Source organism: Phocoena phocoena, chromosome 8 (genome assembly GCF_963924675.1).
Source record: "Phocoena phocoena chromosome 8, mPhoPho1.1, whole genome shotgun sequence".
Taxonomy (NCBI): Eukaryota; Metazoa; Chordata; class Mammalia; order Artiodactyla; family Phocoenidae; genus Phocoena; species Phocoena phocoena.
In genome coordinates this window covers 31,677,930-31,689,158 of record NC_089226.1, presented here as the reverse complement: position 1 = coordinate 31,689,158, position 11,229 = coordinate 31,677,930, and the positions used below count along the sequence as shown (strand labels likewise).

The 11,229-nt window shown below is 39.1% G+C and overlaps 1 protein-coding gene across 1 annotated transcript; it reads left to right on the top strand.

Annotated features, from left to right (window-relative positions):
* Window positions 1-1,371: 1,371 nt before the first annotated feature.
* Window positions 1,372-8,180, top strand: LOC136127165 (tripartite motif-containing protein 64-like). Its single transcript, XM_065882611.1, has 5 exons — window positions 1,372-1,782; window positions 2,946-3,041; window positions 3,731-3,981; window positions 6,530-6,630; window positions 7,687-8,180. Exons 1-5 carry the CDS (start codon window positions 1,372-1,374, stop codon window positions 8,178-8,180), a joined length of 1,353 nt encoding a protein of 450 aa, XP_065738683.1.
* Window positions 8,181-11,229: the final 3,049 nt, after the last annotated feature.

The window sequence follows — 11,229 nt, the reverse complement described above, 5'->3', positions numbered from 1 at the left end:
ATGTATTTATGAAACACATAGAACACCTAAAATGTTCAACATAATGTATACATTTCATAGCCTTTATACAGATGAACATAAGAGTTAAATGTGTTGAATGAATTAGAATATCTTCTTGTAAAGTTCATATGCACTATATGTATATTTTTATTTAAACATCTTTATTGGAGTATAATTGCTTTACAATGGTGTGTTAGTTTCTGCTGTATAACAAAGTGAGTCAGCTATATATATACATATATACCCATATCTCCTCCCTCTTGCGTCTCCCTCCCACCCTTCCTATCCCACCCCTCTAGGTGGTCACAAAGCACCGAGCTGATAAACCTGTACCATGTGGCTGCTTCCCACTAGCTATCAGTTTTACATTTGGTAGTGTATATATGTCCATGCCAGAATAAAGGTGCTGTATTTTTAAAGCCTTCAGTTTGCAGTGTAGATTTGAAAAGTGTTCAGGATAGATCCAATGAACTGATAGGGACTCCCAAGAAGTGGCATTGGTCAAATAGGGAAATATCAAAAACAAAGAGAATATGATGTTGCTTCCATTAACTACATCTTTGGAATTTCTAGTGTAGAGAGAAAATCCTCATGTATATTCAAATTTTTTCTTTGGTTTTAAAAAACAGCTGATTAATTTTTACTGATTACTGTTGTAGCTTGGACATTCACTAGTTCAAAATGTGAAGTGCTCTGATGATCTGAACTGACTCCAGGAAAAATTGTTTTGCTGAACTAGAAATAACATAATTTTTTCCTTTTTGTCTTGAAAGGAGGAGTTTTGCTATTTAAGTTGGAAGCAAACACTGAAATGTTTATAGTTTTAAGATGCCAAAGGTAAAGCCAGCACTGATTATATTAAGTTTAAATTATTCGAAATAATTTTATTTGTCTTTAGAAAAGCACATCTGTCAGTTCAGAGACAGGAGACATAGAGAACATTAGCATAGAGACAAAGTGTGTGCAAGTATGTGTTGCAGTCATGGAGTCATGGAGAGAGAGAGAGACAGACAGATTGAGATTATATGTGTGCTTCTGTACCAATCAGCTAATAAAAGTAACTCTGTAGTTACCATTTACCCGCTGGTTTAAGCTTTAAACACATCCATGTAATTTAGGTATGACTGAGAACACGGTTTATTTTAAACAAAAAAGTTGCTAGGGACTCTCTTATCTAATTTTATCATTTGTATCAGCATGAACCTCTCTGTATTCACCATTTCTAGGTTTGTACTGAGGGTAAGCATATAGGTAAATTAGATAGAGTTCAAACAGACAGGACTTTGTCCAAAGGCTTTACTTTCCCTTATCAGGGCAGAAGAAAGACTTTCTCTCTTATCCTCTCTATTTCTGTCTTGAATTTTCAGAAACATGGATTCAGACACATTGCAAGCCTTCCAGAATGAACTAACCTGCTCCATCTGTATGAACTACTTCATAGACCCCGTCACCATAGACTGTGGGCACAGCTTTTGCCGTCCCTGCCTGTACCTCTGCTGGGAGGAAGACCAGACTCCAAAGAGCTGCCCTGAGTGCAGGGGACTATCAGAGAAGCCAGATTTCAAAACCAATATTGTACTCAAGAGGCTGGCTTCCCTCGCCAGACAGGACGCAGCTAAACAAACCAACAGCTTGGAGGGGCAGATCTGCTTGACACACAAAGAAGCCAAAGGACTCTTCTGTGAGGTTGACAAGACCCTGCTCTGTGGCCCCTGCTCTGAGTCCCCAGAGCATGCAGCTCACAGCCACAGTCCAATACAATGGGCTGCTGAGGAATACCGGGTAAGTGGTGCTTCTAAGGCAATTAGGAACCTACAGGCTCCTAAATCAGAGAGAAAGATGAGGATAATAATGAAGTTGATGGGGATGGAGATGGTCGAGGTGGAGATTTTTCAGTGTAGGTCATGTAAGTGTATCATTTTAATGTTGTTGCCCAATTGTCCAAACATGTGGAACTGCTGTATCCTGGGGCATGTGGCAGCACAAGGCACACTGGCTTCTGACGTGAGCTTGACGCATTCTTAGTCAAGTTATATAAAAATCTGAGTCTCAATTTCTTAGGAAATGAGAAATTTCATTTCTCTCATGGAAATGAGAGATTCCATTATCTATAAAGTTTCCCCAATTCTTTCTTTCTTTTTTAAATTTTTAATTAATTAATTTATTTTTGGCTGCATTGGGTCTCTGTTGCTGCGTGTGGGCTTTCTCTAGTTGTAGCAAGCGGGAGCTACTCTTTGCTGTGGTGCACAGGCTTCTCATTGCAGTAGCTTTTCTTGTTGCGGAGCATGGGCTCTAGGCACTCAGGTTTCAGTACTTGTGGCATGCGAGCTCAATAGTTGTGGCTCATGGGGTCTAGAGCACAGGCACACTAGAGCACACAGACTTAGTTGCTCTGCAGCATTTGGGATCTTCCAGGACCAGAGCTCAAACCTGTGTCCCCTACATTGGCAGACAGATTCTTAACTACTGCACCACAAGGGAAGTCTCCCCACCCCAATTCTTCATTATATGTTTCTGTCACTTTGATATTCAATATATTAGAATCAAATTAGATTAATGTGGAAAAATCTGACCACATCATTCAAACTCAAGATTTCTATTTTCTAAACCAGCAGTCCCCATCTTTTTTGGCACCAGCGACCAGTTTCGTGGAAGACAATTTTTCCATGAATGGGGGCAGGGAGAGGTTGGGGGGATGGTTCCGGTGGTAATGCGAGCCATGGGGAGCCATGGGGAGCCATGAGGAGTGGCAGATGAAGTTTCACTTGCTCGCCCCCCTCTCACCTCCTGCTGTGCAGCCCCATTCCTAACAGGCTGTGGACTGGTAGTGGTCTTTGGCCCAGTGGGTTGGGGACCCCTGCTCTAAATGACTGCCTTTGCTCATACATAAGGGGATGGAATTTATGGTATTATCTGTGTCACTAAAGCTCATGGTTATTTTGCAGGAGAAACTTCTGAAGAGAATGGACTCTTTAAGGAAAATGACACAAGAAATGCAAAACAGTCTGAATCAAGAAGCTAACAAAACTCAGTTTTTAGAGGTAAGAATTAAGATATTCTATTTGTTTGCATGGAGACAGATATAATCCTGACTTAGACTTTTAGCAAAATTCAAATTACCAGGTAAAGGATAGTGGTCTTTTCCTTGGAAAGAGTAGTGATTTCAAATGACCTATCGTCAGTAATCACAGTTATAACAGACCAATACAAACTAGTTCAAAGAGTGCTAGTATACGGGAAAACCAAGGCATGAAACATATTCCTAGGCCACATTTTGAAGATTTGAATAAACCTTCTCAGACATGGAGTATAAGACAACGTTGTGCTAAGTATGTCTGTGAAGGTGAGGAGAGGAATACAGCAGTACCTAGAGGAGAATTAGTGCATATTTTTAAAGCTGCACAGTATGGGCTTTACCTAATAAAAGAATATTTAGAAAAATCAGGGAAAGGAACAAGAAAAAACAAGATTTGGGTAAGAGAGGAAATAACTGATGGAGTAAGAACCCTGAAGAATCCTCCTAGGGAGAGAAACTGGAACCCCCTCAGATGGCTTGATTTAAACAGGAAAAGAGGCGTGAAACTTAGAGGAAGGATGGACAGGAAGGACCCTTTGAGGTGTGAGGTAGAAAGTTTGTCAAGAGCTTTCCCGATGACAGTAAGGAAATAATGTTTGACGTTTTCTGTTGAGAATGAGGATGAGTGATTCTTTGAATCCGCTATCTCTGCAGAACTATGTGGCCGTAAGGAAGGTGATGATCAAAGTTCAGTATCGGATGATCCACCTGTTTCTCCAGGAGCAGGAGCAACTCCATCTGGAGGCGCTGGAGGAAGAAGTGAAGGAGACTCTCCAGCAACTCAGGGAGAGTGAATTCAGAATGACTCAACAGAAAGAAAGTCTGAAAGAAATGTATAGAGAGCTGACTGAGATGTGCCACAAGCCTGACCTGGAGCTGCTCCAGGTGAGAAGGGAGGTTCCATCCTCAGAGACGGAAGTACTATTCTGGGCACCGTTGCCATGACATTGAAATGTTACCTGCATATACTCTTATCTCAGCTAAGGGATGATGCTCCTTGACTCCCATTATCTTACTTGTCCAATCCCTTATTTCTCATAGCCTGGTAATCTTTGGGAAGTTTTTTTTAATCCTTTCACTAGCTAACATAGGACAAAATTTTTTCAGTGTGATCAGGAGTACTATCCAGACAGATTATCCAAAATCAGCAAAATTCTGTGACCAGGAGAAAGTTAATTTTCTTGGAGTAATTCTCAATACGTTGTCACTCTCTATTATCCCACACTTACTGAAGACATTGAAGTTTTGCCCATTGTCTAGGTAAAATTTTTAGAACTGGTAGTCAATTTCAATGCACTCTATAATTCGTTTTATATGGTTCCTTGTTTTGCTTTAATTGTCATCATAAATGGTGAGGTCTCTCCTTGGGAATAGGACTGAGAAATGACTGACATTGGAAATCTGATGTTGCATCATTGCACAGACTCTTCCTGGCCTCCTTCCTTCCTTCCTTAATGTGCCCTGAGGAAGCTCATCATGTTTTAGTTTAAGTTCTGTTATTAAGATAGCCTCTGATTATTCCTTAGAGGACAATGAGAAAAACAATACCTTATTGAACAAACAAGAATAGTAAAGAAGATGCAAAAGGACAGAACTCTCATGATTAACATGATTTTTTTTTTCATTGCAGGCCTCGGGAAATGTATTGGAAATGTGAGTGTACGCTAATGACTTTTGATTTCTGGAAAAGTTGTTGTCTTTTTGATGAAGTGGTTGGATAGTCGTTCCTTGGTGCCACGGGAAATTGTTTTCAGGCCATCCCCAAAATCTAAATCCCGGGATGCACTATCCCTTATAGAAAATGCCATAGTATTTGCAGATAACTTACAAGCATGCTCCCATATACTTTGGTCATTACTAGACTACTTATAACACCTAATAAAATGTAAATTAAATGTTATGTAAATAGTTCCCACGTATGTGGCATTTTCAAGTTTCACTTTTTGGAACTTCCAGGGATTTTTTTTTTTCTGAATATTTTCCATTTAGAACCAGGGAGGAAGAATGTAGGGGAGGGATGGATTTAGAATTTGGGATTGACATGTACACACTGCTATATTTAAAATAAATAACACACAGTGGTTATCTCAAGCCATAGGGAAGAAGATCAGGATTAAAAATGGTGGTCAGGGCTTCCCTGGTGGCGCAGTGGTTGAGAGTCCGCCTGCCGATTCAGGGGACACGGGTTCGTGCCCCGGTCCGGGAAGATCCCACATGCCGCAGAGCGGCTGGGCCCTTGAGCCTTGGCCGCTGAGCCTGCGCGTCCAGAGCCTGTGCTCCGCGACGGGAGAAGCCACAACAGTGAGAGGCCCGCGTACCGCAAAAAAAAAAAAAAAAAAAAAATGGTGGTCAAGGGAGACTTTACCTTTACCTATAATGTTCAAACTTTTTGAAAAGAATTTATCTATGTATTATTCTATAAGTAAAATAAATTTAACAAAAAATAGATAACAAACAAGGACCTAGTGTAAACTAACTAAATAACTAGCTAACTAACTAAATAAATAAATAAAATAAAACAGAAATTACGGATTCAATCCATGGTTGAATCCATACAGCCGAACCCTCGCACATGGATGATGAACAGTACATCTTTTGATCTATTAACATCGTCTTTTTGGCTATTTTCTGTTTTATTTCAAAAGGATTCTAGAGGCCTTCTGATTCTTGGTCTGAGAAGTTTCTTTTTCATTTGGCTGAATTCAAATATACCTGAAAACTTTCTGACATTCTGGGCTTTGTTCCACCCACTCACCCCATCCTCTCCAGACTCACCACAGTAAAAATTAGGGAAGGGATTTTTCTAAGATATCACTACACTAGTGAGTTGGAAGGTGAAAAAGGCAGGAAAGGGGCAAATTCCCTAATAGGAAGAGGGGCTGTGATTTTGTTCCTAGGAGTAGCACTGAATCAGCCTGTTCCATTACAGCAAACCCCCTTGTAGGTAGGACCTCAGAGCTAATGGCTTCCTGGTGCCCACTGGAAAGTTAGACCTTCAGGACCAAGGCAGCCAGGCTAGAATTGGATTCCCTTGCTGGGCTGATAAGAGCAAACACGTCGGGCTCAGTGAACTCTTCCTTTTAGACACTGAACGTATCCTTGATGACTACTTGCTGACTGCAGTCCCAAAGGCTTTGCCTGAATTTTTTGCTCTCTGTAAAATGCCCAGGATCTTTGCATCACCTGAGTTGGAATAGAGGAAGTGAATGAAGTTCAATAAGTTGAAAACTGGAGTAAAGTCTGAGAAGAATGGGGGAGTTGAAATTTGATGTAATTTATATTTAGAAAAAAGTATGGTAACTTTTTATATTCCCAAGTGTGTAGAATATAATGTATATCCAATTAACCAAAAATAGGAGAATTCTGACAAAATATCCTGGATTAAAAACTGCTTTTTTGTAATGGTCCTGTGATTAGCCTTTGACCTTGAAATGTAACTGACGTCATTTGTTACAGGACTGATTTGATACAGATGCAAAAGCCTCAGCCAGTGAACCCAGAGCTCACTTCCTGGCCTGTCACTGGAATCCTAGACATGCTGAACAACTTCAGAGGTAAGAGTCAACCTTCAGTGAACAGGACTACATTTCATTAGAACTTCTTGGGAAGGAGCCTTCTTTTATTGTTATTTTATTTTTTCTGACATGAAGGTAGTACATAACTTCCCAAAGTTGTTACCTTTTTCCTGCCTGTATAGTCGTATTACAAAGATCAAGGCTGAACTTTGCAACCTATAGTTTACCGAAAATGCAAAGCTAGAGATATATATTCAGTTACATGTGACATAGGCAGAGCAAGAGGAGAGCAACCAGCTTGCTCATGTGGTTATAAAGAGATAGAATATTCACTTTTGTGAGTAACCATCAATATTGTGTTTATTCAGTTTATTTCACTCTTAAAAAGTTAAATATGGCATTGCTGGTTTTTAATTTGTTCTGTATTACCAGCTCATTTATTATGCATTGTACAAAAATATTTATTATTTCTAAAATCAGCAAGAATTGACAGAAAAGACTAAAATTAGCTTAGGCAGGATAATTGTAATGCTATTAGATCAATTTCAAAACAACTGAAAAGCAAGGGATATTTGAACATGGTTAGCCAGAACATCCTTTTAGAAGCTTCCAGAACATCCTTTTAGAAGCTTCCAAACTATTCATTGATGGATTTCTATCAAAATTTTGACCTTTGAAAATGTAGTAAGTAGAGACCATAGCCCAATAAATACCCACATGATAGCAAGTGCTATCTACATGCTAGATCATATTAAAGACAAAGGACACAAGAAAAGTCTTCTAAATGAAAGAAAAAGAATAATGTTTTTGGTGAGTCCTGAAATAAACTATCAAGACATTGACATTAAATCAGACTTCACAGAGTTCATATCTCCCTTTTTTTTCTTTTTCTGTATGATTTGAAGTCTTTCTGTGTGCTGGTGAGATAGTAATGACTCTTACTCTTCATAGAAGAGCTAGTCTGAACTCCTTTTTCTGTCTTTGTTTTGTATTTCCTTGGAGGAGGGAAAATGAAAAGACTCATTGGGTAGAGAGCCTCTGCCTCTCAGGCCGTGGAAATCTCATTTGCTGACCTGATTTTTGCTCTTTCTGCAGTGGATAATGTTCTGAGTCAGAAAATGACCATTCACAATGTGAGCTTTTCTGAGGATGGTACAAGTGTGATGTTTGGAGGTGACCATCACGACGTGTCCAGACAGCCCCAGATTGTGGAGAGATTTGTGGCCTGGGGAGCTGTGGCCTTCACCTCTGGGAGGCATTACTGGGAGGTGGATGTGGCACACTCCTCGAACTGGATTCTGGGAGTCTGTAAAAATATCTTGACGAGTGATACTGATATCATTATTGATTCTGAAGAAGCATTTTTTCTATCTTCTGTGAAAGTGAACAATCATTATACTTTGTCCACGAACTCCCCACCCTTAATTCAGTATGTGCAAAGGCCTCTGGGTAGGATTGGAGTGTTTCTGGATTATGGCAATGGAACTGTGAGCTTCTATGATGTTTGCAGAGGTTCCCTCATATATAGTTTCCTTCCTTTCTCCTTCTCCTCCCCTCTGACGCCTTTCCTTTGCCTTAGGTCTCCATGAATAGTCAAGTTCCATGACCATTTAATTGATGAAATTCTTGCCTGAGCAAATTGCTTTCCTAAACCTCACGTGAGGCCACAGGGTGATATCTGACTATCTCTGAGCACATTGTAATTTAATGGAACACACGACTATATGTTTATAAAATGGCATCACCATGTTGAATGTATAAATTTGTTAATTAAATTTTCTTGTAATAAAAATTTATTATAGAATATTTCATAGAGTATAATCAGTTGCTTTTCTTCTGTCATAAATAATAGTTTTATTAAAATAAAAGTTACATACCAAAAAAAAAAAAGTTACATACCATAAAGGTCACCCCATTTAAACTATATAATTCAGTGGCTTTTAGTAATATTCAAAAAGTGAAACCATAACTATCTAATTCTAGGACATATCCATCACTCCCAAAATAAACCAATGACCATTAACATTTACTCCCCATTCCCCCTCTCCCTCCCAAGTCACCCCCTAATCCAGTTTTATTCTTCATGGATTTTTCTATTATATGGTTTCAAATAAATTGGATCACACAATGTGTGGCTTTTATATCTGTTTACTTTCACTTAATGCTTTCAAGATTCATCTACATTGTAAGCAGTGTGCTTTACTTGCGTATCTGAACCAGATTGGGGTGAAAGCATGAGGTAATATATATATCAGGTTAGTAAACAAAAGGAATGGTGCTTAGTTTTCTCTTCAAAGCTGACCTAGTTGGTAAGAACCAAGTGTTTGACAGACTTTATCATTTCTCTAAACCCTAGTCATTAAGCACATCTCAGCTCAACAACATTTTTCCCGGCAAGTTTTTCGTGACTACACAGACCAGTGTAGTTCCTCTCATTACACACTCTCTGAACATATACCATCTCATTATAATATTCAACAAACCTTCCTCAAGTTAGCACTTTTACTACTTGACAGACAATTCTGAGACAGTAGGGACAGTATATTATTTACTACTATATTCCTACTATCCAATGCAGACTTATAACATAATACATAGAAGTATAGGATGAATCAATGAACAAATACCCGAATGAAAGAATTAATATAAACAAATATTATTCCAGCATTGATAAAGTTTTCCAAAATGTAGCTAACATAATAGACATAAAATGCTAACTGATAATGTCAACAAAAGAGAGGTCATTGATTTGCAGCTTTACAGCCTAAGAAAATTCCATTATTTGGAGGTTTAAAATAACTACTGCATAATTTTGTTTTATAGTGTTGATTTTGAGATTTCCCTAAGACGATCAGTACAATCTACTGGAAGATGAAGACCCTACATAAAGTGATATGGAAACAGAACACGGGACTTCACATGATGGTGACTGTCAGAATTTAAACTGACATATAAAATACTACTAAGCATAGGGTGGTATAATTTCCTTAGCAGTGGGAAGGCCAAAACCAATTTAAATTTGAAGAATAATTCAGATGACAGAAATACAGAATTCTGTAATATAATGTGATACCTAAAAAATATTGTAATTGTTCTATAATGTTCATTATACCCTGGTCATTTGAAAGCAGAAACAGTATGGTTCACTAGAAAGCATTCATTCTCAGGCACATCTCCACAAGAATATATCAAACGATAATTTGTTCAGGTTCAATCTATAATATCCAATTCACAAAAACTCAAGAGCTGGATGTATTTTGTTTTCTTTTTACAGAGTACAAGAAGGAGCTTCTTGGTTTGTCTCATTTTTATCTCCAGATCCTTCACTGTATCTTCAGTCCTACAATTCAAAGGAAGTATTCAGTGCACTATGGAGTGAAAGTCCTTTCCTTTTAGCCATTTCTCTTTTCATTTTGATCTTTTTCCTCCATTTTCTTTGATTATATCTCTTATTCTAAGCCTCTTGATTGAATGACTCATTTTTTTGTTAAGTTCCATTTGTGGTAAGCCCTGTAAAATTGGGTGGAATGAAGGCTGGAGAGGCAAGGGGAATTTTAAAGAGTACAGATGATGCATCTGAAAACAAAACATAAATTTCAAATTAGAATTTGGGAAGGTTTTCATTTTATTTTTAAGGGTCAATTAAATTATAGAATTGACTTATAACAGACAAGGTGTGATTATCTCATTCATGGCATAGAAGGAAAGTTCCTTTCCTTCCCTTTCTCTGCAGAAACATGGCATCACTCACACTACAGAACCTCAAGAAATAATTTACCAGCTGAGTCCTGAGTGTGAGGAAGTTGGAGCTCTTGTGGTGGTGCTTGCAGAACTGGGACCTTGTAAGCAGCCCCAAATCCTAGAAATGGTGTTGCCCGATGGCCAACACCATTGGTCCAAAGAAGACATTGTGAAGTTCCTGGAAGAAATGGAGAATAATCCCCTGTTCAATGACAGCCATGCATTCAAAACAACTCAGTCACTGATGGACTGGGAAAAAGTAGATTTTTAAGATATTTCTGGAGAAATGTGTAAACTCCAATGGTTAGAAACATTTTATAACTTAAGAAACTGTTGCACCTTAAAAGAATTAGTCCTGGGGGCTTCCCTGGTGGTGCAGTGGTTGAGAGTCCGCCTGCCGATGCAGGGGACACGGGTTCGTGCCCCGGTCCAGGAAGATCCCACATGCCGCGGAGCGGCTGGGCCCGTGAGCCATGGCTGCTGAGCCTGTGCGTCCGGAGCCTGTGCTCCGCAACGGGAGAGGCCAGAACTGTGAGAGGCCCGCGTACCACAAAAAAAAAAAAAAAAAAAGAATTAGTCCTGATAGTTAAGGAACATGTTAAAAATTCTCACAAAAGCAAAACACCCCCCCACACACACACCCAGAAGAAACATTCTGATTTACCCAAGAAGCCCCTAACAACTTACCCCCACCTTTTAAAGGAGATGTATCCCTAGTACTCCTCAAAACACCCCAAACTGTGTACCAGGCGAAAGACAAGGAGTTCCCAGAGAACATGAAGCTGAAACATATTCAAGATTTCCAGAAGGAGAAACAGGAGTGCGAGGAGAAAATGGCTCAGTTCAGGGAACACCACTCTGAACTAGTCCAATATTCCAAGAAATCGGATGTCCCCT

Bases quoted from the DNA above. Each gene is read 5' to 3' on its own strand.
- LOC136127165 (XM_065882611.1), top strand. From the start codon at position 1,372: ATGGATTCAGACACATTGCAAGCCTTCCAGAATGAACTAACCTGCTCC. The intron at 1,783-2,945 runs GTAAGTGGTGCT...GTTATTTTGCAG, and splicing joins GGGCTGCTGAGGAATACCGG to GAGAAACTTCTGAAGAGAAT. The intron at 3,042-3,730 runs GTAAGAATTAAG...CTATCTCTGCAG, and splicing joins ACAAAACTCAGTTTTTAGAG to AACTATGTGGCCGTAAGGAA.